Source organism: Peromyscus leucopus, chromosome 8a (genome assembly GCF_004664715.2).
Source record: "Peromyscus leucopus breed LL Stock chromosome 8a, UCI_PerLeu_2.1, whole genome shotgun sequence".
Classification (NCBI taxonomy): Eukaryota; Metazoa; Chordata; class Mammalia; order Rodentia; family Cricetidae; genus Peromyscus; species Peromyscus leucopus.
In genome coordinates, this window is record NC_051085.1 from 6,310,790 (window position 1) to 6,336,712 (window position 25,923).

The 25,923-nt window shown below is 38.9% G+C and overlaps 1 protein-coding gene and 1 non-coding gene across 2 annotated transcripts in view; one reads left to right on the forward strand and one right to left on the reverse strand.

Annotated features, from left to right (window-relative positions):
* Sec63 (SEC63 homolog, protein translocation regulator) overlaps window positions 1–25,923 on the reverse strand; it is an 80,087-nt gene that overhangs the window by 20,391 nt on the left and 33,773 nt on the right. The window contains exons 4-14 of the mRNA XM_028894933.2: window positions 25,663–25,775; window positions 22,763–22,824; window positions 20,916–20,974; window positions 19,169–19,219; window positions 18,058–18,166; window positions 15,554–15,648; window positions 15,326–15,458; window positions 12,425–12,517; window positions 10,706–10,860; window positions 8,866–9,013; window positions 1,734–1,816 (exon numbers count right to left, since the gene is read on the reverse strand). Coding sequence (XP_028750766.1) covers window positions 1,734–1,816; window positions 8,866–9,013; window positions 10,706–10,860; window positions 12,425–12,517; window positions 15,326–15,458; window positions 15,554–15,648; window positions 18,058–18,166; window positions 19,169–19,219; window positions 20,916–20,974; window positions 22,763–22,824; window positions 25,663–25,775 — 1,101 coding nt within the window. The remainder of the gene's footprint in view (window positions 1–1,733; window positions 1,817–8,865; window positions 9,014–10,705; window positions 10,861–12,424; window positions 12,518–15,325; window positions 15,459–15,553; window positions 15,649–18,057; window positions 18,167–19,168; window positions 19,220–20,915; window positions 20,975–22,762; window positions 22,825–25,662; window positions 25,776–25,923) is intronic.
* LOC114710677 lies at window positions 2,227–2,338 on the forward strand. The gene has a single exon (XR_003737086.1). It is a non-coding gene; the product is annotated as a U6 spliceosomal RNA (small nuclear RNA).

Genomic DNA, 25,923 nt, shown 5'->3' on the forward strand with positions numbered 1-25,923 from the left:
ACATGGTAGAAGGAAGACCAACTCAACAAGCTGTTCTCTAACAGCCACACAACGGCAAGCATGCACACACACACATACAGATGAAATACTAATGGACTTGAACGATAACAAACACACAATAGAAATGGAGAGGAAAAAGTGCAAGAATTACATGCAATTGTATTTATAAAGAGTAAGGCAAGTACCAATGTACATGGTATGTGTATATATGCAAATTTACTGCAGAGAGCCAAACTGAGTGTGAAGGTAAGATATAAAAGGACCACGAACAGGCCATGTGAGGCTGATAAGGAATAATGGACAGTGAAAGAAATGGGTTTTGATAAAACAAAACGAAACAACAACAAAAAAATTCTCAAAACATTTAGTTCTACAGCACACATCTATTGGGATATTTCAAGAAATTAGCAGTGGGGTTTCAGAGTGACCATTGTTTTTCCCTATACTTTCCTATCTGTTTGAATTTCTTTCCAAACACCATAAATTTTTCACATTATCAGAAAGTTATTTTCAGTGTAATTTGTAAATATTTTGAGTAAAATTATAACAAACTTTAAAGAATTGACTAAAATGAGGCATTGAAATTACCAACAATAACCTACATAGGCAGCACTTTACAGTATAAAAACAATACTTACATAACTATATCATAGACAATTAACAATAAACATGAAGAATTAATCCATTTCGAGTTTTTAGTGCCTATGAAAACTCTATCACGAAAACCAGTATTATAAAACATCTAACAGAACTTGTTCATTTAGATCTTGTTCATTTAGAACTTGTGTTTTAAGAACATACTTAAACTGAGAAAAAAAGCATAAAAATATTAACTCATAAAGCACAAAAATACAATTACAAATAAATCGGGATGTGTGGTCACAGCCCTCAGGAGGCTGAGCCAAAAGGAACAGGACAGTGTAGGTACACAGCAAGACCCTGTCTCAAATACGAAACAAAACAACAACCGAGCTGGGAGGGTGGTGCAGTCAGGGAAGTGCTAACCACACCACAAGCATGAGGACTTGAGTGTCATCACCAGAATCCATGTTTTAAAAGGTATGGGGGCCGGGTGGTGGTGATGCACGCCTTTAATCCCAACACTCGGGAGGCAGAGGCAGGTGGATCTCTGAGTTCGAGACCAGCCTGGGCTATAGAGAGAGTTCCAGGAAGGGCTCCAAAGCTACACAGAGAAACCCTGTCTTGAAAACAAACAAAAGGTATGGGGTAGGGGCCTAGAAAGGGTATCTCATTTGTTGCTCTTGCAAAGAACCTGGGTTCAATACCAAGTACCCAAGTGGTATCTCACAACCATCTAGGGCATCTAATGTCCTCTTCTGATCTCTGTAGGCACCAGGCACTCATGTGGTGTATATGTATACAGACAGGCAGAACACTCATATATACAAAATGACTGAATCTTAAAAAATAAAAAATACAGCCAGGCATGATGGGCAGCACATGCTTATAATTCCAGTACTAGGAAGATAGAGACAAGTACATTTCTGAAACTAGTTGGCCAGGAAGCCTCACTAAATTGGCAAATACGAAGCCAATGAGAGACACCATCTGAAAAATAACACTGCATCATCAGATTTTGACCTGTAGCCTCCACATACATACATATGCATCCATGTGCAAACACATGCATTCACACACAAACCAACAAATATACAAATAAGCCTGCAAAATAATAAGTATAAGTAAATAAATTATACAAATAAACTACTTACGGCCATCGTCTGCCTTGTCAATTTAACCAACACTGTGACTAGGGATCCTACTGTGATGTTGTTGCTATCCTCATCATCCAATACTGTAAGATAGGAGGATAGAGCAAAATATAAAAAACAGGTTCCAAGTCAACGCACACAGCAATATTTATTTAACTTCCACAAAACAATCTGGTACTTCAGTATTTTGAAAATATTATGTTTAAGCTTATTAAAGTAATTTATTGATATTCTGTAAAACCCTCCTGGTGCCTTCAACAACCACTTCATTTAATCCTTAAAAGACTCAGGATGTACCGTCATTTCCACTTTAAGAAACAAGGTTCACAGCTAGCACTGACAAATTTCAGAGCCAACTCTGCAGATACTGTAAAGTTTACTTCTTTGACCAATGCCTGACCGTGAGACGAAAATAATGAAAACATTCCCAATGACCTTAAACATTTAGAGACAATATTTAAAGCAGTAACTTCAATATAGTTTCATTACAAAGCTTTTAAGCATTAGCTTTGGGAAGACATATTAAAACGGGGACAACAGACAGAAGATGAGCACTGCCTGTGTGCAAGGATGGCATGCAAATTCGTATACAGTTCCGCATTTTTAAGAGAGAAGACTGCCCAGCAGATGCTGTGGGTTGAAAGAGGATAGTCCCCATGGGCTCATATTTGAATGTTTGGTTCCCAGCTCGTAGAAGAATTAGGAGGTGTGGCATTTTGTGGAGGAGGTGTGCCACTGGAAGGGGGCTCTCGGGTTTTAAAAGCCCACACAAGGCCCTGTCTTCCATGTTCTCTCAGTCTCCAACTCACAGATCAGGATGTAAGCTCTCAACTACTGCTCCAGCGCCATACCTGCCTGCCTGCTGTCAGGCTCCCTGCCATCATGGCCAAGGACTCACCTTATCACGTAAGCCACAATTAAATGCTTTCTTTTCTAAGTTGCCTTGGTCATGGACTCTTCAGCCACAGAAAAGTAACTAACAGAGCAGAAAAGATGGTTGCTTGCTCTGCAAACATTAGGTCCAGAGTGTAAACTGTCAACACTCACATGAAAAGCCAGGCATACAAAGTATGTGTAATACCAGCATTGGGGGGTAGAGAATGGTGATATCTGAGCTAGCTGGCTGCCCAGCCCAGCCAAAAAGGCTAGTTTCTGGTTCAGTTAGAGAGCCTACTTCAATGCAACAGGGAAAAGAGCAATAGAGAATGCTACCAAACATCCTGCTATAGTCTCTGCATGCTTATACATCCATTCCTATATTCACATGCATGCAACACACATACACATACCTCCTACGTACACAATACTGCTACCAATAACACTGCAGCTTTATAATAGGTATTAAAATTATAAGTACAACTGTCCATGGCTAAACATAATTTACTATATACAAGATATATAGGATGGCCAGGCGGTGGTGGCGCACCACCTTTAATCCCAGCACTCGGGAGGCAGAGCCAGGCAGATCTCTGTGAGTTTGAGGCCAGCCTGGGCTACCAAGTAAGTTCCAGGAAAGGCGCAAAGCTACACAGAGAAACCCTGTCTCGAAAAAAAACAAAAAAAACAAACAACAACAACAACAAAAAAGATATATAGGATGTAGTAAGACTATTGTGGAAAGGGGGCAATGGAAACACTTATTTTGTAATGTGCCTCTAAGTTTGAAATTATTTCAAAACAGAAAGTTGGGGGAAATTTTCTTTGGTAAGCCAAGTATGGTGATCAGGCCTGTAAACCCCAGTACACAAGAAACAGAAAGATTGCTGAGAGTTTAGGGCTACCACGAACTACAAAATGAGATTCTGTCTCAAAACCAGCCACCAAATAAAAAACAAAAACTCTTGTGGGCTCCAAGAATATATTATAGAGATTCAGATGTGTATTAAAGCTATACTTTGACCGGCCAAGGTTCTGTGGAAAGGCAAGCCATTTATTATGAATATTTGGTGATATCCAGCCTTTAATATTTCAGCTGTCCTCTGCTACTATGAAATCCTTGTGTGCCCACACCAAATCGCAAACAGTTCAGCTCTCCAGACCTGCTGAACTACTAAATTACTAACTCCCCTGCTGAGCTTAGGACATAGCTTTGTTTCCTGTGCTAATGAAGCTCAGACCATCCCCTCACCTTGAGAAGGCCTCATGGTTCCCCAGAGCAACTGACTGAGAACAAAAAAGGTTTTTACACATCAAGATGAGAGATAAAACAACATTCCTGAGGAGGCAGAGAACGTGCCCAGGGAAAGGAAGGGCAGACATTTTCTGTAGAAAGAGACAGAATGGCAAGGCAAGAGAGGAAGACAGAGGTTCTGTAGAGGGTGAGCAGATCTCAGGTAGAGTTCTCGGAGTGCCAGGAGTAGAGAGCAGTGGAAATGGAGAATGAAGACATGGAGGATGAAGATGGGGTTGGAAGTGTAGGAGTTTAGGCATTAGCAGGACTGTAGGCTAGGGAACTGGACGGAACTGAAGCTATGGAAACAGGATCTCATCCCAGAGAAATAAAGTAGATGGATATAGAGCTTGGTATCTAGAGTTGTTCCTGCCTTGAATGCCTGGTGGAGCTATAGCTGAACTGGTAGAATTCTGTCTTAGAGGAATAAAGTTGACAGACATAAGCACATAGTGTACGTAGACTTTTTCCCCTCAGACATCCCACGCGGGACATAGCTAAGCCCCTGGTGTTAGGATTCTGCCGCGCTCGGCATGCTCATCAGCGTGGTGTAGCTCCCTAAGTCCACCTGTGCCCGTTCACCTGGAACCCTTTACGAGTCGGCCGCAGAGCCCACCCTCTCTCTCTGTGTGTCCCCTCCCCATCTTTCTCTTTGCACGTGCTCCTTCCCCAGGCCTGGCTGTCTTCCTTCTTTCTAACAAAGCTCTGATACGGATACTGGGTTCTGTCATGACTGTGCCCTCTCTACACGGGAACCAGCGCTCTGTGTATCATTCTTACACTGGCATCTTTCTCTCTGCTCTCTGCATGTGAGTCTCCCCAGGCCTGGTTCTTCTGCCCCCACCCCTCTTCCTCCTAATAAAGTTCTGATACTGGGTAGTCGTGGCCATGCCTCGTGACCTCTCCACCTGGAGACCTTCTTACATCTGGACCATGGGTACGCCATTAAAAAAAAGAATATTTCTTTTGTAATAAATAGTACTAAACAGTATGTGTAAACATTTAATTTTGCCATATAGCCTCATAATCTACAATATAATAAATAAAAACAAAACTTCTCAGGAACACTCTAGTGATAACTTGACAGGAAACAAGCCTTTGACATGTCTTGGGAGTTTCTGGATGGGGTTCGCTGTGGTGGGTAGGCCTACCCTACTCCTGTGGGCCAGAAAACGGCCTGCCCTGACTAAGGAGAAGGCAGCTGAGCAGCAGCGTCCAACGCCCTGCTTCCTGACTGCACCAACCATCCTGCTGCCTCACACGGGGCCGCCGACACTTGCAGCACATGGACTACACCATTCCAACCATGAGCAATGTAAGCCCTTCCCTTAGACTGCTGATAAGGTAGTTCGTCAAAGCAATGAGGAAGATAATTACTCCTCACACCTTCTACTCCAATGACATGAATTCCTTTTTCTACAGATTTTATCTATAAGAAAGTTCTTCACTGAGAGTTTCTCTTTTTACTATTTTCTAAGTTTGTGCTTGGCCTTTATTACACACCAACATCTGGAAAACAGTATACTCCAACAACTGATAACAGCTAACTCTACTACTAGTTATGATGTATGACCGTGTAGCTCAAGAAGGGTACACTATCCTTTCTCTACCCTAGAAGCCTCTGTTCTCAGAACTCAAACCTGGGCCACATGTATATCCACATTTTTCACTCTGCAATACCTGCGACATCTACTGCATCAGTGTGTACAAGTATTTAGTGTTTTAAAGTGGGGGAGAGGAGCTGCCATGAGATGCTATGTGGTCTCTAATGATAAAGAGAAAGCAATTATCTCCAACACCATGTTAAGCACTGGTCTTATAATCTCTACTCATCCTTCAAACTATGTGGCTCCTATGACATATTCAAATAACACAGTAAAATGAATTCTTACTTGTGGAATATTAGCTAAAAATGTGTTCCATTCTTTTATGGTATGGAATGTTTGTTTGATGATGCAAAGATGTGTTGCATTCTTTTATTCTGTGAAGCTGTGTTACTGTGCCTGCCTAAAACACCTGACTGGTCTAATAAAGAGCTGGACAGTCAATAGCAAGGCAGGAGAGAGAGGTAGGGCTGCCAGGCAGAGAGAACAAACAGGGAAGAAGGAGAGAGAGAAGAGGAGTGAGAAAAGGAAGAGGAAAGGAGGATGCCAGTGACCAGCCACATAGCCAGCTACAGAGTAAGAAGGAAAGAAAGAGATATAGAATAAAGAAAGGTAAAAGCCCACAGGAAAAATGTAGATGGAATAATTTAAGTAAACAAGCCTGGCTAGAAACAAACCAAGCTAAAGGTCAGGAATTCGTAAGTAAGAATAAGTCTCCACGTATTTATTTGGGAGCTGGGTGGTGGGTCCCCAGAGAACAAAGAGTATTAAAAAAAAAAAAAAAAAGAAAGAAAGAAAAGAAAAAAAAACAACTACACTTACTTCCTCAAAGATAAACCTCTTCAAACATTTTTTCTAAGCATATATGTTTTACAATAATTGATTATAACAAAGATTATCTCTTAAATCCCAAACCGATTTAGATTTAAAAAAAAAAAAAAAACTAAAACCTTAAATGCAGTCTTTAAAGACTTATTTTTACTTTATATGTTTGTGTGTGAGTGCCTGCAGGTATACATGTGTACATGTGTGGCTGGTGTTAAAGGAGTTATAGATGACTGTGAGCTACCAGGTGGGAGCTGTGGATTGAACCTGGGTCCTTTGCAAAAGCAGCAAGTTGTTTTTTCTTTTTTTTTTTTAGTCTTGAGTTTTTTGTTGTTGTTGTTACTTTCAGTGTTTCGAGACAGGGTTTCTCTGTGCAGTTTTGGTGCCTGTTCTGGATCTCTCTTTAGACCAGGCTGGCCTCGAACTCACAGAGATCCGCCTGGCTCTGCCTCCCGAGTGCTGGGATTAAAGGCGTGTGCCACCTGCTGTGGCACAGCAGGTGCTTTTAACCTCTGAGCCATCTCTCCAGTCCCTAAATGCGGCATTTAGGTCAGTGATTTTAAAGTCTAAAAACTCACTGATCTAAAAGGAAACTCCCAAATCCCTGAAAAATTTGTCCAAAGTATGTACTGTATGTATGTACTATATGTAAATACTTTGTAAATGTCCTTATGCACTAGGCGAACTGAAACCAGATGACACTGTTTCCATCCCTGTCCCTCGCATCCCAATTTTAGGAAATCCTTTACTTCTCGTTTATATTAGAATACAAATTCAGTAAAGCAAAGTGCCTTCAGCAAAGTTCTACAGATGCTATTGAAGTACACAGCACTCAATGTTTTTACATGAATATAAGGCAGAACGTCTGTCATTAACACTAAGCAGCCATTATGTTGTTTTTAATCCTATACTTAACTAGAGATGAACTCTTCCTAACATGTTCGTGCATTCTTGGTACCTAGAAAAAATGTCTCTCAACAGTGAATTGGTGAATGTCACAACTCAAAACTGTACCACAAAGACAGAATAAACCAATATAATCTGTAATTCTGTGTTCAAAAATATTACTTGGCTCTTAAAATAGTGACAGGGCAACTATGTAGGTAGAAAGTGTTTTCACTTAGAACAGATATAAAGACAGATGAAAAAAACACATGAAACACAGGCATAGTAATTTTCAAAGCTTACTATAGATACAAGTTAATTTCAGCACTAAATAACTAATTCTTTTAACAATATATTGGGAATATCTCCTCCTTTCATCATATTTGGACCCTTCTTATGTTCTTTGGAAAGTTAAGCAATTCCAAGAGGATAGCTAGGACTCCACTGAAAAAGCACTGAAGGAGAAGCTCATGGTGTTAAGTTAGTGGGAGAGTTGCCAATGGATCCTGATGCAGGTTCCGCCCCGAAGGCACAGAGATTACAACTAGATTTAAGCACACCCACATAAGCACAGCCACAGTTGAGACAGGAATGGCAGCCTATGACATGACATAAGCAATAAAGCAAGAACTACAGGAAGAGGGTGACTTCTACACTCTGAGCATGACTGTCTGCCCAGTTCCATGTGTGAAGAATTCAACTAAGGTTAAATCTTCCATATCCTCACTCATAACTAATTTCCAATTATAGGTGATTGATACACAAAAAGAAAATCCAGAATATTCAACTATAAAACAGTATCTTTGTATTTAGCACAACTGTAACACACATAAAGGCAGGGTTTTAACAAGAAAACTACAGGTCTCCAAAGTCTAATTACAAATGACATCATTAAAATGTTTTAAAGACAGATACAGTGGTCCATGACTGTGTTGTAGAATATTTTAAGATGTGTTAATTTGTTTTTGCTGTGGAACATTTGTTTAATGATGTAAAGATGTGTTGCATTCTTTTACATTGCATTTGTATAACTGTGAAGTTGTGTTACTTTGCCTGCCTAGAACAGGCATTGCATTGTATTGATTGGTCTAATAAAGAGCAGAACGGCCAACAGCAAGGCAGGAGAAAGGATAGGTAGGCCTGGCATGCAAAGAGAATAAATAGAAGGAGAAATCTGAGAAGAGGAGACCTAGCAGGAGAGATGGAGGAGGACTCCAGAGTCCAGCCACCCAGTTACACATCAAGCCCCAGAGTAAGAAGTAAAGAAGGGTATACAGGATAAAGATAAAAGCCCAGAGGCAGAAGGCAGATGAGATAATTTAAGTTAGAAAAGATGGCAAGAAACAAGCCAAGCTAAGGCTAGGCATTTATAAGTAAGAATAAGTCTCCATGCGTGTATTTATTTGGGAGCTGTTTTCGGGCCTCCCAAAGAGCAAAGAGTAAAGAGTGAAAAACAACCAACAATATGACTGTAATATCAGCACCCATAAAGACAAGATGTCTCCAAGTCTGAAGAAGCCTGGACTACATAGTAGATGCAGCTAGACAGGACAATACAGTGAGATGGAGGGAGGAAGGAAAAGGAAGAATTTGAGTCAAATGAATGAGACCAAATCACGTGGTGTGCAACAGAGAAGGCCCCACTTACCCTGTGACTTTATATCCATAGTCACATAGGGAAAACTCCCAAGGACCGCCATTACCTCTTCATATTTGTCATCTTCAAGGAAGTGCAGCAGACTATGACGATCTGATTCCTTTAAACTGACCAAATCCTGAATAGTTTTAATTTTGTACTAAAAAGAAAAAAAAAAAAAAAAAAAAGAAAGAAAAAAAACACAATAAAATTTTCATGAAATGAAAACTAGTGGTATGCTGACCAAAAGAAAATCCAGCAACTTCAGAAAAGAGTTAACATTATGGACATTTCAAAGCAAGACCACAAAAACTAAGGTTGTTTATTATAAATTCATTACAAGCTTATTTTTTTATCAGAAAAAAAAAGAGTATAAAAATATGTTCATATAAAATATTGACTTAAGAACTATTGTCCTAAATTTATTTATTTTCAGTTATAAGCATAAAAATCTTCCAAGTACAGGTGGCCTCTAAAGGTTTCACTATGCAGTAAGTTAAATGAATTTAAATTAATTAAAATTTAATTTAAGCACTAGATACTTAATTGTTATGTTCACAGAGATTAAATCATGAGGCAGGTAGAATTTCAACTCTAGGATTCTGTTGTTTCAAATTATTACTTAACATTGATGAAATTTATAATGGCAATCTGATTAAAGGACAGAGAACTTGAATACAGATTTCTTATACAGTTACCTTTAATACTACCAAATCCAAAGCCGATCGTCTACTCACTTCTACTATATACAAAGTAAACTTTTTCTTTTGTTTTCTTTTTTTTTTTTTTTTAAGATTTATTTATTTATTATGTATACAGAAGAGGGCACCAGATCTCATTACAGATGGTTGTAAGCCACCATGTGGTTGCTGGGAACTGAACTCAGGACCTCTGGAAGAGCAGACAGTGCTCTTAACCGCTGAGCCATCTCTCCAGCTCCCTTCTTTTGTTTTCTTAAAGCAGGGTCTCGCTGTGTGACCCATGCTGGCCTTATGTCCACTACTTAGACTAGGCCTCAAATTTACCACCGACATCCTGCCTCAGCCTCCCAGTGTACTGGGTACATGGCTCATACTACCACACTCAAAAAGTCAAGTTTAAAATCTACCAGAATTATAAATTCAGTTTCTTATATTTTCCAAACTATTTCTAGATATTTAAGTCTTTACAATGTTGTTAAAAAAGAAATGATCTTTCCTTAATTAGTGTATCCCCCCCCCACATCCCCGACCCCCATAACTAACTGGCATTGAACCCAGGGTCTTGTGTACACCAAGCAAGTATTCTCCACCAACACTATTTCTGAGAATGCTTCATTTTTTTTTAAATTTAATTTATTTATTTATTTATTTATTTATTTATTTATTTATTTATTTGGTTTTTCGAGACAGGGTTTCTCTGTGTTGCTTTGCGACTTTCCTAGAACTCGCTTTGGAGACCAGGCTGACCTCGAACTCACAGAGATCCGCCTGCCTCTGCCTCCCGAGTGCTGGGATTAAAGGCGAGCGCCACCACCACCCAGCCTGAATGCTTCATTTTTTATTTTTGTTCATACTCAACTATAACAATTGCCCAACCTTTAAGTCAAAAACAAAATGAAAAGTATATGATGTATTCTTACTTGGTACATACATTTTTGTAATGTAAAAATAAACTATTAATTGCTAAAATTCACTCAACCCAAAATAGTAATTCTATAGTAGTAAAATATTATAAAACCACCTAATTAAGAAATACTAACAAAAGATAGTATAAATCTAAGAAATCCACAGTAGCCAAGTCTAGAAAACTTTATTCACATGACCTTGTAATGACAAGTTGCTAAACTCTGACTAGAAAGCAGTCTACAAACCTTTTTATGGTTGGAAACTCTCCTAAGATTGTCCTCCTCGATGTGAGGGAGCTGCAGAAGGGGAGACTTAAACTGCTGGAGGCCTTGGACAGCCATCTGGGAGAGCTTCATACAGTTTTCTAAGGATGCCAAAGTTGGAGCACGAAACTCCCTTTCTTAGAAAGAATAGGAAAAAAACAAACAAAAGGGCTGTACTTTTTACACTTTTATTACAAGAAATAAAATCACACTAACATTCAACACCTAAACTTCAACATGGGGATATTGATTTTTCCTTTAAAAACTACTGAAAAATGTTAAAATACATAAACTTGGTCCAGTATATATTACTCTGCGACAACCATTAATTTAACAAAAGCCTCTGTATCACCTCCAATAACAGTAAGATATCAGGCATGCTCAGTGGTATCATGAAGTGGGGGAGAACACCTGGAATCCCAGTACTTGGGTGGCAATCCTAGCACTCACGAGGCTGAGGCAAGGCCAGCGTAGGCAATGCAGGAAGATAGACACTACCACAGACACACAAAGGGAAGATAGACACTACCACAGACACACAGGGGAAGATAGACACTACCACAGACACACAAAGGGAAGATAGACACTACCACAGACACACAAAGGGAAGATAGACACTACCACAGACACACAAAGGGAAGATAGACACTACCACAGACACACAAAGGGAAGATAGACACTACCACAGACACACAAAGGGAAGATAGACACTACCACAGACACATAAAGGGAAGATAGACACTACCACAGACACACAAAGCCCCACGCGTCCTCAGCTGGGCACAGCACAGCAAAGCAGCAGCCTCACTGCTTAAGAAGCTACAGCAGGCCGGGCGGTGGTGGCAGCGCACACCTTTAATCCCAGCACTCGGGAGGCAGAGCCAGGCGGATCTTTATGAGTTCAAGGCCAGCCTGGGCTACCAAGTGAGTTCCAGGAAAGGCGCAAAGCTACACAGAGAAACCCTGTCTCGAAAAACCAAAAAAAAAAAAAAAAAAAAAAAAAAAAAAGAAGCTATGGCAGATTTGGCTACAAAGCAAGATCCTATCTCAAAAATAAAAGGTAAGTAAATATTGTGTGTTTTTTAAATTTATTTTTACTTTTTGAAGACAACAAGGTCTCCCTATGGAGCCCAGACTGGCCTCAAACTCGACCCCTTCAGCCTAACAAGCGCTAAGGTTACAGGTGTAATCCATGCCTTCTGAAATTCTTTCTGTTTACAAACTCCAACAACAGTAACTAAGTAAGAAGGTATTATCAGTATTTCTAAATTCACTGGAGCATTGCCAAGAACTAAAATCACCCACAACAACAAACTATAAAAAAGTCTCCTTTTTTGTTTTTTTTTTTTTAGCATTTTAGCATCCCTTTTCCCCTAACAGCCAAAAATTCTTTTCTTTTCTTTTCTGTCTTTGTCTCTGTCTCTCTCTCTCACACACACACACACACACTTACAAAAATTACACACTATGCCAAAAAAAAATCACTGTTAAAATAACTCAAAAATATTCAGAGAAAGAAAACATTTAAAACACTAAAAATAAAACAATGAAAAGAATGAGAAAAATCATGAGCAAATCTGTGAAACATGATTGACTCAGTATACAAAATTGTAATTAAATACTCATAAATCTTTAAACTGTGAAGTATACTGAGCAAATGCTTGCAGGAAAAAGTCCAAATTAATTACATTTCTTTCTCACCTTCACGGCTCCTGGCCATTATTATTAGCTGGCAGATTACATTAACCATTTCTTGAAGCAGAGCAGGACATTTTTTCAGCATGAACTGTTGATCTAGGAGAAAGAAAAAAACAACAACCCTGAAATAAACAATTCTAATATTACAGTGAAAATACCTTTTTCCCTTTGAAGGCCAAGGCTAAAACAAAGTGTCCTGGTCCTTAAATATTTCACATCGTCTCAGAATTTTAATATTTGAAAGACTGTTTCTCCTCAACTTCACTGCAAAAAGTAGATGCCATTACTAATACAAGATGTAGCAAAGTTTAACATAATGGTGCAATTATATTAATTAATTATGTAATTATTATAGTCATTCCTTCCTTTCTTTAATATAGTCCTAATCATGAATTCAGTTCTAATCCTGCTATCTTTGAGAAGGTTCTGTTTGTGCTGTTAAGTTCCTATTAACTGTGGGCCAATGCAAAGACTATGAATGAGAATAAGGTCAACTAAATACAGAAAAGAGGAAGAAGTTAATTAAGGGGTGACTAAGCTTGTAAAAGTGCTTGTGGTGCAAGCCTGACCACCTGAGTCCAATCTCCAGAAACAAACAAACAAACAAACACAATGAATGGGCTGGTAAGATGGCTCTTCAAGTGGTTAAGAGCATCAGCTGCTCTTCCAGAGGACCTGGGTTCAAGTCCTAGCACCAACATGTGACTGACAACAGTTTGTAACTATAGCCTCAGGGGATTTATTTATTTATTTTAAAAGATTTATTTATTTATTATATATACAGTGTTCTGCCTGCACATCAGAAGAGGGCACTAGATCTCATTACAGATGGCTGCGAGCCACCATGTGGGTGCTGGGAATTGAACTGAGGACCTCTGGAAGAGCAGCCAGTGCTCTTAACCTCTGAGCCAACTCTCCAGCCCCAGCCTCAGGGGATTTAATACCCTCCTCTGGACTCTTCAGGCACTGAACACACACAACACTATTGCAGGCAAAGTTATACATTAAAATACGCATTAAAGCCGGACGGTGGTGGCGCACGCCTTTAATCCCAGCACTCGGGAGGCAGAGGCAGGCGGATCTCTATGAGTTCAAGGCCAGCCTGGGCTACCAAGTGAGTTCCAGGAAAGGCGCAAAGCTACACAGAGAAACCCTGTCTCGAAAAACCAAAAAAAAAAAAAAAAAAAACACATTAAAATAAAAAATAAGTTTAAAAAAATTCTAACAGGCTGGGAATGTAGCTAGATGATGGAACATATGCATAGCACATGTCAGGTCCTGAGTTCAAATACCAGCAATACAGAAAAATAAATGATATAATATCATCATCATCATCATCATTCATTTGGGGGCTAGAGAGATATCTCAGCAGTTAGGAACACTAGCAGCTGCTGTGGATATCACTCTGTATAAATAAAATTCTGACTGGCCAGTTGCCAGGCAGGAAGTATAGGTGGGACAAGCAGAGAAGAGAATTCTGGGAATAGGAAGGCTGAGTCAGGAGACGCTGCCAGCTGCCACCATGAGTAGCAACATGTAAGATACCAGTAAGCCATGAGCCATGTGGCAAGGTATAGATTTATAGACATGGGTTAATTTAAGATAGAAGAACTAGGTAACAAGAAGCCTGCCACGGCCATAGTTTGTAAGCCATCTAAATCTCTGTGTGTTTACTTTGTTGGGTCTGAGCAGCTGCAGGACTGGCGGGTGAGAGAGATTTGTCCTGACCATAGGCCAGGCAGGACTGGAGAAAACTCTGGCTACAAGCTGCTCTTCCAGATGACTTGAATTCAACTCTCAATACCCAGAGTGGCTCACAACAACTTTTAACTGCCGTTCCAGGGAATCCAAAGCCCTCTTCAGGCCTCTGTGGTACCAGGATATTGATAAGACAGATAAAATTAACTTTTGAAACGAAATCCATTAGATTTGGTACTCATCCTAAAAAGCAGGCCCCTATAGCCTGAAGGCCAGAGTTTTTTTGTGTGAGAAATGACTAGTAAAAATGAATATGCCTGTATACGTGCACAGAACATTAGTAACAAAATTACTAATTTATTTCAAAGTAACTCCAATGACAATGCCTAAAAATATTCCTTCCTTCCATCCTAAGCATCCTTCCTAGCACTAATACCAAGCAGTCTTATTTTCAGGAGTCCTGGATTGCATCATTAGCTGAACAGTGATGGGATGGTAAGATTTCATTCAGAAAGAACATTTATGTTTTAGGATGACAAGTTTTTAAGTTTCAACTGAAATACTACAGCTAAAAAGGAGATGACATCCAAATCAATGATCTCTCTGGTAACACTTCCATCTCAACCCATGGCCTGTGTTTTAAAGAATAGGTATTTCAAACATTTATGAACCTTTAAGTGAAAATCAACTCTACTTCTCTGTAGCTACTACTGAGAAATGGCGGGAATAATGTTGGATTAAGAGGGTCAGATATTTGCTGTAAATCTGCTTTTGTCCCTCTAAAAATTTTTCAAGTTCTTTTCTCAAAAATCACTAGATGGTGATGTACATCTATAATCTCTGTCCACAGGAGGCTGAGGAAGAAGGGTCTTTAGCTTGTATCCAGCCTGAGCAGCAGCTCAAGTTCAAATACAGCCTCAACAACCAAAGCCATTGAGGAAATTCTTTTGCTAACCTGCAATTATTAAACATTTCATAGGGAATATCTGATCTTGAAATAATACATTTTGACATCCGCCAAAGCATCTGATGTAGAGTTTCAAACTATTTGTAAAGTAATTATATACAAATAGATTTTTTAAAGGGATATAAACAACTATTTGATTGAACAAAAAAGAACATCATCTACACGCTGAATCACCAAGACTACTTATATCTGTTGCTTTGGTCCCATTAAAACCCTTTACATATTAGAGTCACAAATACCTTCTTCCAGGGTCTCAGGAATTTTCATTCTAGCAAGATGAGACAGTAAAAGAACTCTGGCCTTCAGGCTATATGGACAGGTAAGTGGAGGCTCATTCTTCTTTAAATTTATGCTGCCAATTTCTCTAATTAGCTAAGGCAAAGAAAAATAATTATTCAGAAACATATCATGAATCGTTCACTTTTGTACTTTATTGCTTATCAAGAAATGTGTAAGATCAGCCTAACCTGTGGTATTAAGATATTATCTGTTGGCCTGCTTGTGGCATCTTTATTATATTGAGGATCAAATTCAGAAGCTCCAGCTAAAACCATGATGAGACCTACGGAAACAAAACAAATATAATGGTAAATAGATATTTACTTACCTATTAATTTCTCCTCCTGAGATAACTCCCTTAACCCTAAAGTTAAGCACTTTTCTAATCACGCACAATGCAATACTGGCAGTCATCTGGCCTCCACTACTGACAAATAAATTAGTATCTCCCACTAAAACAAAAGAAACTACACTTTTTAAAAGTAACAATTTTTACCTATCCCAAGTGAGTATAAGTGCTCATCAAATTAAGGGCACAAAAGGACTGGAAAATTAAGATAATTTAAAATAGAATGTTTCTATACTAAGCATGTGTTCCATAGAAGCCTGCTAGAGAGCATTAGTACTTCATGTGATGTTAGAATGTTGCATGTAAACGAGTGCCCTTCAGTTAAGTAAGGCTGGAAACAAATTACCAAGAGTGAGAGATTCTCTTTATTCCATGACATCTCAAAATATCAAGTAAACAAAACTTCTGGAACCTTGGAGAGTTTTATGGAAATGCACATAATTCCCTGCCACATGTATTATTACCCTAAAAGCTCTATAAGGACTGACACCACACTCATCAATTTCACCCCAACCATGACTCTTACCTTTCCTTTAACAGAAGGGAATCTGTGCTAACAAACAAGGGCGGGACTAGAGACACTCAAGAGTAGAGACGACGTTCTGTAACTACTCCTTGCACTTGAGTTTCTTCAGATGTGCCCAACACACAGCAGGCACCATAAGCCTCTGACCTACTACCCCACCCCACCCCCCAAAATTTTTTTTTTGGAGACAGTGTCTCATCATATACCTTTGGCCTGGAACTCCATATGTAGACCAGGCTGGGCTGCAACTCGCAAAGATCTGCCTGCCCTGGCCTCTCAAGTGCTGGGATTAAAAGCGTGCACCATCACACCAGGCTCAAATATTTTCACAGGGGTGGAGGAAGAATAACTGTTCCAAAGACAGCTGAAGGAAATGTAAATAAATCCTTCAGCTAAAAAATGCTTTGTGACAGAATTATCTGAGACTAAGGAACACTCTCAGAAATCAGTATCCCACGGGCAAAACAAAACACATGAACCATTTTTATAAGGAAGGAAGTTCCTATACTAATATTTCAATTGAATACAAGAGTAATATATATGCACAACAGAAAGTAATACTCATTCTCTTCTATATCCTATATTCACTATACACAGTGAAGAGGTTCACAGGCATTTTTGTTCAATGATATCATGTATTTTGACCATATCCATCCCTCCCCTTCCAGCTAGTACTCCTTTTCCCAGACAGTCTTGCTTTAACTTTCATGACATATATGTGTTTATGTGTGTGTGTGTGTGTGTGTGTGTATATTTATGATTTTATGTGTACACATAAAAACCTAGGATCTATTTGAGAGAAATAATGTAATGTTTGAGTCTCATTTATTTCACACAATATAATTATCTCCTGTTTAATCAATTTTTCTGAAACTTCCCTACGTTCATTCTTCCTTACATAAGAATTTAAAAAAAAAATAAAGATGGCTGCTATATATACCACATCTTCCTTATCCACTTATTTGTTGACAGGCACCTAGGCATATTCTGCAGCTTGGCTATTGTACACAATGCCACAGTAAACACAGATGCAGGTGTGTCTGACTTGGCTTCCTCTTGGTATATCCCCAGAAGCAGTATAGCAGCTCATCATATGCTCAATCTAGTGAAAGAGTTTTGAGGAATCGTGTACGTGGCTAGACTGACATTCTCACTAGAAGCTGCATCCTTGCCGGCTTTCGTTAATCAATTTCTTAGTAACAACAAGTTTGGCTAGAGTAAGATAGAATTCTTCTTCCTTTTGAAACACTGAATCCTTGGCTAGCCTGGAACTCACTATGTAGACCAGGCTGGCATCAGACTTGTGGCAATTCTCTTAGCTCTCCCTTTTGAGTACTGGGATTACAGATGTATTATACCAGGTTTTTAATTCTTTATGCATTCTAGAAATCCATCCTCTTTCAGTTGTTTAGCTATCCAACATTTCCTCCATCTTGTAGGCCATCTCCTTCCTCGTTTAACTGTTGCCTTTGCTATGTCAAAACCTGGTAATTTTATACACTTTCATTAATGACATAAACTAGTCACCTGGGAAGACGGAACATTAACCGAGGAAATGCCTAGGTCAGACTAGCCTGTGGGGGCATTTTCTTGATGCTAATAGAGGAGGTACCACTCTTGGGCAGATGTGCCTAGGCTGTATTAAAGGCCACTGAATGTGAGGCTGAGGGGGAGCCGGGCAGCAATGGTCCTCCTGGTTTCTGATTCAATCTGATGAACTATAACCTGGAATCTATTATAGAGTTAAGAAACATATAGCAACATATAAATGACTCAGAAAACAATGCAACAAACAGCAGTTATTTAGGTTTACTTACGTTTCATATCCATATTTCGAGTTTTATAAACAAAGTATGTATAAATCTGTGTTGTACGTATTAGAATCTGGTCTCCACTATAGCGTATTGACCGATACCACCAAGAGCCCTAAATACAAATAAAATTGAACAAGATATAAAGCATGAAAAATTATAAATATTAAGCTTGAGGCAGCACAATGGTGTGTGTGTGTGTGTGTGTGTGTGTGTGTGTGTGTGTGTGTGTGTGTGAATTTTCCAAAAATTTACTAAGAGCAATGAAGTGCTTGAGCTTGTTCCATATTTCAAAAACTTACTTACAAATACTCACACTGCCAGACACCTAAACACCAACACAAATCATCAGGCATGATTAAAATGTTTTAAGTTTTAGGCAGAAACTGTTTAAAAGATAAAACAAGAATAAAACCACTCATTGCTATAAGCAAATAAAGCGGTTTCTACTACAAAATTTGATAAGTCTCAGGGCCATTTTATAGCTGACATATTTTCATTCAGGTTCTCAAGAGATTGGATCTTACACAGCAATCCTATGGAGAGGTCAAGACAGATGTACAATAGGACTTACGGAGCCACACAAACTCCAGGATCAAAAAGAACACACGGCACAAAGAAATGAAAGATGAAATAACTCTTTGGTAGCTCTTCATTATATAGTACTACACAGTTATTTTTTAAAATGAGTGGCTAGGGATTGGGGATATGCCTTAATGGCTAAGACCATGTACTGTTCTTACAGAGAACCTATGTTCTGTTCCCATCACCCACATCAACTAGCTCATAACTATCCAGCTCCAGGGAATCCTATACTCTCTCCTGGACTCCTTGAACACCTACTCTCATGTGCACATACCCTACACACACATACATAAAAATAAAAATAGGCTGGGCGTGGTGGTGCCTTTAATCTCAGCAATCAGGAAGCAGAGGTAGTCTGAGGCCAACCTGGACTACCTATCAAGTTCCAGGCCAGCTAGAGTTAGGGAGTAAGACCCTGTTTCAAACAACAACAACAACGTATTTAAAAACATCACGCTGAATTGATTCAATTCTAAATCAAAATCTTATGGAGCAACTACCCCAAAACAATCAATATTGTAGGAGAACTTACCACAACAACAGGAAGGATAACCATAAATGCCAATCCATATACAAGTAAAACCTAGAGTTAAAGAGAAAGTAGTTATGCCTTGGTCTGGTAAATTAAAACATTGTTCAGACTTACAAAGAGGTCCCACTGTTAAAAAGCACTCTGTTACTTGATCCTTTATAACGAAGGTACCTTTTTGGGGTTTTTTGTGGATAGTATAGCTAAAGTACAAACAGATCAAAGAGCTTGCCCTAGGCACACAGGTTAACAGTGTTACTATAGTCAAACTCTAGAGCTTTTTTGTCTGCTATACAAATCACCTTTTAATTTACATCTATATACTGATGTAATATAGATTAACTGCAAAAGTTTTATAAAGTATGTCTTCCTTCCAGTCAAGCATTTTCTATAGTCACATCTTGCGAGTAGTGCTGTGAAATAAATTATAAGGCCTTACAAACTAACTCTAGTGCCTAACTACAAATGTGCCATTAAATTTTTATTTGATAGTAACTATTGAATTTTCGCCTATAGCTTCATCTGAAATCTGTCAGCTATCTTTTCCTTTCCTATTAATTCCCACAGTAGCCCTAAGTATGATAGATGCACTTATAAGCAGCAAGTATACAAGATTATCAATTTTAATGTCACAAAATAGGCATTTTTAAAAAACTATAGATAAACTGTGTATATTTTGCTTTTAAAGTTTAAAAAAGGCTCCTCAGACCAGCAGGATGGCTTAGCAGGTAAAGGTACCTGCCACCAAGACTAACTAGCTGAGTTCCAGCTCTAGGATCCATATGGTAGGAGAGAACCAACTCCAGCAAGTTATCCTCTGACCTCCACACATATGCTGTGACCTGGGCGGCCCCTCTCCCACGAGAGAGAGAGAGAGAGAGAGAGAGAGAGACAGACAGACAGACAGACAGACAGACAGACAGACAGACAGACACAGAGAGACAACACACACATACACACGAAAGACAGATAGAGAGACACGAAGAGAAAGTGAGAGAGTATACATTTAAAAATAATAAGGAAAGATTAAGTTCAAATAAAATAGCTCCTAGATAATTACTTTCATGAAACCTCAAGTAGAGAATCATCAATTTGTAAACAATGTATTAAGACAATTCCTAATGTTTTAGGGCTGCAGCAACTATCAGAGATAGAAGCCTGTCTGATGTCCCATTGCTTCCTGGTATGGAATAGGTATATTTCAATTGACAAAAAGTAGCTTAGTTTGAGTAAAGGTGAAATGAGTAAGTTAAATTATGAGTTCACCTTAAATAAATTTGGCTACCATAAAATCCAGTAGTTCTCAAACCATAAGCAGGACACTAACCAAAAATACTTTGAAAATAAATTAATTCAAACTTAGAATACATTGCTGCTGGGCGGTGGTGGAGCACGCCTTTAATCCCAGTACTCGGGAGGCAGAAGCAGGCAGATCTCTGTGAGTTCGTTCTACATAGTGAATTCCAGGTCAGCCAGGAGAAACCTTGTTTCAAAAACAAAAGAAAAAACAAAACCAAAACAAAACAAAACTACAACAACCAAAACAAAAACAAAATTAGAATCCATTGTCCTAAACTAGCATGTAATGAGAACCAATTCTTTTATCTTGCTATGTAGTTTTCAAAACACAGTACCAAGTAAGTGCATGTGAGAGTCTCTGTGGTAAAGTTTCATTACATCACACACTAATACAGTAAAGAACAAAAGTATATCAAGAACATCAGAACAGGCCTTATATAAATGCACTCACCAGAATCGAATTTTTCTGGTCAACTATCCAAGCTGGCAAGGCAATTCCAAAACTTGTAGCTGAAATAAAATAAATCACTGTTCTAAAGATTCTGCTTTCAATTTTATTTATCTGTATCTCAAAATTAAGTTTCCTCACCATTTCCCGAAAAAACTTCTTACATGACATAAATTTCCATTACACAAACTTAAAAAATACACCCAGGCTTGTACAACATTTGAGAGACTGAGGCAGGAGGATCAATGGAAGTTCAAGGTCAGCATGGATGAGAATGAGACCTTGTCTTAAAATAAATGAATGTTTCGAGGCCAGCCTGGACTACCAAGTGAGTCCCAGGAAAGGCGCAAAGCTACACAGAGAAACCCCGTCTCGAAAAACCAAATAAATAAATAAATAAATAAATAAATAAATAAATAAATAAATAAATAAATGTTACAGAAGAATGTACATCAAACTTCATAGTTTTCAACAGGGAAACTTTTTACACTTAAGTTTCTTTTCACTAGAAAACTCAAAATACTTTCATGCCTTGAATTCATATAAATGCTTGAAAATATAAGAAATAAGTAATGAAAATTTTTTTGCATGTGCTCATTGTGTGCACACATGTATGCATGAATGTGTACATACAGGTGCCATGCACATGGAGAAAATTATTTTATTATTTTTAAATTTTAAGTATGTGTTTGTATCTTGTTGTTGTTTTTTAAGATTTATTTATTTATTAGGTATGCAGTGTTCTGTATGCATGTGTGCTTGGACACCAGATCTCATTACAGATGGTTGTGAGCAAACCACCATGTGGGTGCTGGGAATTGAACTCAGAACCTCTGGAAGAATAGCCAGTGCTCTTAACCTCTGAGCTATCTCTCCAGCCTGTCTGTATCTGTTAATAGGTATATACACATGAGTACAAGCACCCCCAGAGACCAAGGTTAGATCTCCTTGAAGCTGGAATTATAGGCAGCTTTGAGTTGCTCAACATGGTGCTGGGAACTGAAGTTTTTTGTGTTTTTCCCCACCAACATACTTTTATTGGTTATTTAGGAATTTCACATAATGTACCCCAATCCTTCTCTCTCTCTCTCTCTCTCTCTCTCTCTCTCTCTCTCTCTCTCTCTCTCTCTCTCTCTACTCTCTCTCTCACACACACACACACACACACACACACACACACACTTCCTCTTCCTAGTCCTCCTAGGTCTAGCCCCTTCACTCCGGTTACCTACCCCCCTAAAAAAGGAAGAAATTACCAAGTCCAATATATGTTGGGAACCAAAGTCTTTAAAAAAAAAATTAAGTAAGAAGTAAACAGGGAGGTTGTCTTTTTGGCTGTGAGCCTAGCCACTAACAGATAAGCCATCTCTCTTGCCCCAAGTAGCTCATCAGTTAAGAGCATTTGTTGCTCTTGCAAGGAACCTGGGTTCAGTTCCCAGGACCCACAGAGTGGCTCACAACCATCCATAACTCCAACTTCAGGGGATCCAATGTCCTCTTCTAACCTTCACACACATAAGCAGCACACTTAAAATAAATCTGAAATAAAAGATATAGGAGTGCTTGCTGCTCTTTCAGGATCCAGGTTCAGTTCTCAGGCCACACAATGGCTCACGATGGCCCCCAAACTCCAGCTCTAGGAGATCTAATCTCTGTGGGCACCAGTCATGTGTATGGTGCACAAACATAAATATAAACAAAACATATATGTAAAGAAGTTCAATGTATTCATCTAACTTCTTGTGGCTGTAATTTTCATACCCATAAACAAAGAAAAATCAATACTCCTCTTATTCTAGTTAATATTTTCATAATATACAATACTACCAACATTTTTATATTCACCGCACCTTGAGGCCCATCTGGATTTCCAAATTCTTCCCAATTTTTCCGAGACTCTTCATCTGTTAAACTACCATGAAGAAAATAAGTACCAAAATTAGAAAGCCATGCCCAAAAAGTAAGTATTCAAATGTAAGAACTTCAATTAGGCAACCAATATCTTTGTTTTTAGGTTTATTTACTTGTGTGTGTGTGTGTGTGTGTGTACACGTGTGTGTGTGTACACAAGAGCACAGGTGCCCACAGAGACTTTGAAAGTCCCTGGAACTGGAGTTACAGGAGGTTGTGAGCTGCCCAAACTGGGCGTCGGAAACTGAGGTCTTGGGTTCTTTGGAAGGCAGAGTGGTGAGCACTCCTAACTGCTCCCATGCCCCACACCCTCGCCATCTGAAGCAAACTCTCTTCTGAAAAGACAGCAACCCCGGCTGGGGAGGAGGCTCACTCAGTAGAGTGCTTGCTCTGCAGGCATGGAAGCCCCCAGTACCCTGTCAGATAAACCTGACAAAGGTACGGTGGCCACCGATAACCTAGCTCTCAGTTGACAAAGACGGGCTGCACCTGGGCCAAGCTGGTTATCTACTGATGGACTGAAGTGAGAGAGGCCTTTTCAGTAGATAAGGCAGAGAGTGACCTAGGGAAACACCAACGCTAACCTCTGACTCTACATACAGGTACACCCACATGTGTGAACACACATACCACACAGATATACATACCCTTCCCCAAAGGGTGTTAATAACTGAAAGAATCAAAAATACTCTCTCTGAAAAGGTGTGTGCCCACGCATGCTTGCGTGAATACTAATTCCTAGACCTTGACACATATTCCTGCTTAGCTCAAGTTTAGCTAATTAAGTCAGATGAAATTCAAAGGCTATTTACTAAGTCTTATAAGAATGTAAGATTTTAAGTGACTTTTATTTATTTCCTAATAGCCTATTTTTTAAAATTTCTCCAATGAGCACATTAATAATTTAAAATGTAGTAGTTAATTCCCAAATGGTGGCACTCTGCTCTCAAGAGGTCAACGTCGCCTGTAAAACTTCACTGTTGTGGGAAAAGGCTCTTCTAAGCTGAGTGCCAGGAGAACTAGGCAAACACCTTCTACACAAGAGCTTTCAGGTCAGGCAATATAAAAGTTATGGAATGATTTTCAACACCTAAATAAAATGTAAGTCCTGACCTGGCCAGTAGCTCAAAGCAGAGAATTAAAATGGCTTTATTTCAGATCCCAGTATACATCATAAAAAGCACTAGATGAAAATCTCAGTTCCTTCACAAACCTGACAATGCTTTGGAAACAAAAAATCCTAATAGCCAAACCAATTCTAGGCAGAAAGAACATAGCCAGAAGCATACTATTACCTAACCTAAAACTACACTACAGAGCCACAGTGATAAAGATAGCATTGTACTGGTATGAAACAGACATGCAGATCAATGGACTAGAACAGAAAATCAGAGATCAACCCAGAGTTGTGAATGCCTAAGCTTTGCTAAAGGTGTCAAAAACATACATTAGGGAAAAAAATCTTTTCAACAAATGGTGCTGGCCAGAGAGGATATACACCTGAAGAATGAAATCAGACCCATATCTCTCACTCTGCAAAAAACAAAACAAAACCTTGAGATCTTGGAGTTCGAGGACATACTGATCTATATACTGAGTTCCAGGGCAGCTAGGGCTACATAGTGAGACCCTATGTTGGGGCGGTGGGTGGAGGAGGAGATTTATAAATGTAAAATTGTCTGGGTATGTACATGTAAATAATACAGTTGTTTGTTGGTTTTTTTGTTTGTTTGTTTTTCTGAGTTGTGAGAAATCAAACCCTAGGGATTGTGTACACTTGCCAGGTACTGTATTGAGCTCTACCCTCAGCTCACAAGGTTTCTTAACAGTAACAATGTATCTTACCTATGCCTTACATCTAGGTCAACAAGAAAATAATCTGAAAGTTCTAAAAAGATTCTTAAGAAGGTTTGAGAGGCAGAGCAGACAGACAGACAGACAGAAATCTGTAACTCAGGCTGGTGAGATGGCTCAGCAGGGAAAGAGCACTGGCTCCCAACCTACCTCTCCACACATCTGCAGTGACACGCGCACATAGTATATAAACAAAATCTACATCTCAACAGATACAGTATCTAACAGTAAAGGAACAATGAAATTCTGAAAGAATATCAAAAATAAAGCACTTAAAGTAAACATTACACTTGCCCTTAAACAGTTCAATCAGAGACACACACTGTCAAAACAGGAGAAGTAGGACTGGCTTAACAAACGCCTCAAAAGAGAAAATGAAACTCAAATACACCTCTGCTATTCAGGATGCTTAGAAACTCGCAATACAACTCAGTCACTGTGGTGGTTTGAATGAGAATGATCCCTATAGGCTCGTGTATCTAAATACTTGTTTCCCAGTTGGTGGACTGGTTAGGAAAGAGCAGGAGGTGCTCTTGTTGGAGAAGGCCCCATCTTGCTCTCTGTACCTCCACCCTTCAGATGGGATATCAGTTCCAGCAGCATGCCTGCCTGCCTGCCTGCCTCCATGTTCCCTGCCATGATGGTCATGGACTAACCCCCTCAAACTGTAAGCAAGGCCCTAACTTAACGTTTTCTTTTATAATCTGCCTTGGTCCAGGGTCTCTTCACACCAAAATCAGTAACTAAGATATATTTAATTAAACTTGGGAAAAATCACTTTTCTAAGTGCCAAACCTGAGTAACTAATGATTTAATTAAACTACCACTTTAGAGCTGCTGGGTAGGTCCATAAATGTCAGGTTCAAATATACTTGGTTAATATTTAATAAAAGTGTATAACATTCATTTTACTTACTACTTTCTTAAACAGAAAGTATCTTTACCCCTTTCTTTTAAAAAGTGTAACAGGCCCTATGATACTTACGCTGCATAAGCTTTTGCTATCCTCATGAACATAACTTCATCACCTCCTTTATCTGGATGATATTTAAGTGACAACAAGCGATACTGTTTCTTAATTTCTGCTACTGTTGCTCCCTAAAAGGAAAAGCTTTGTTAATACATAAGAACATAATGCAATAAGAAATAATCGACCCTATTTTTATCTTAAACCATGAACTACTCAATATTCTGACAAAAGAAAGTAACATTTTCTCCTATACATTTTGTCTCCCAAGTTTCATCT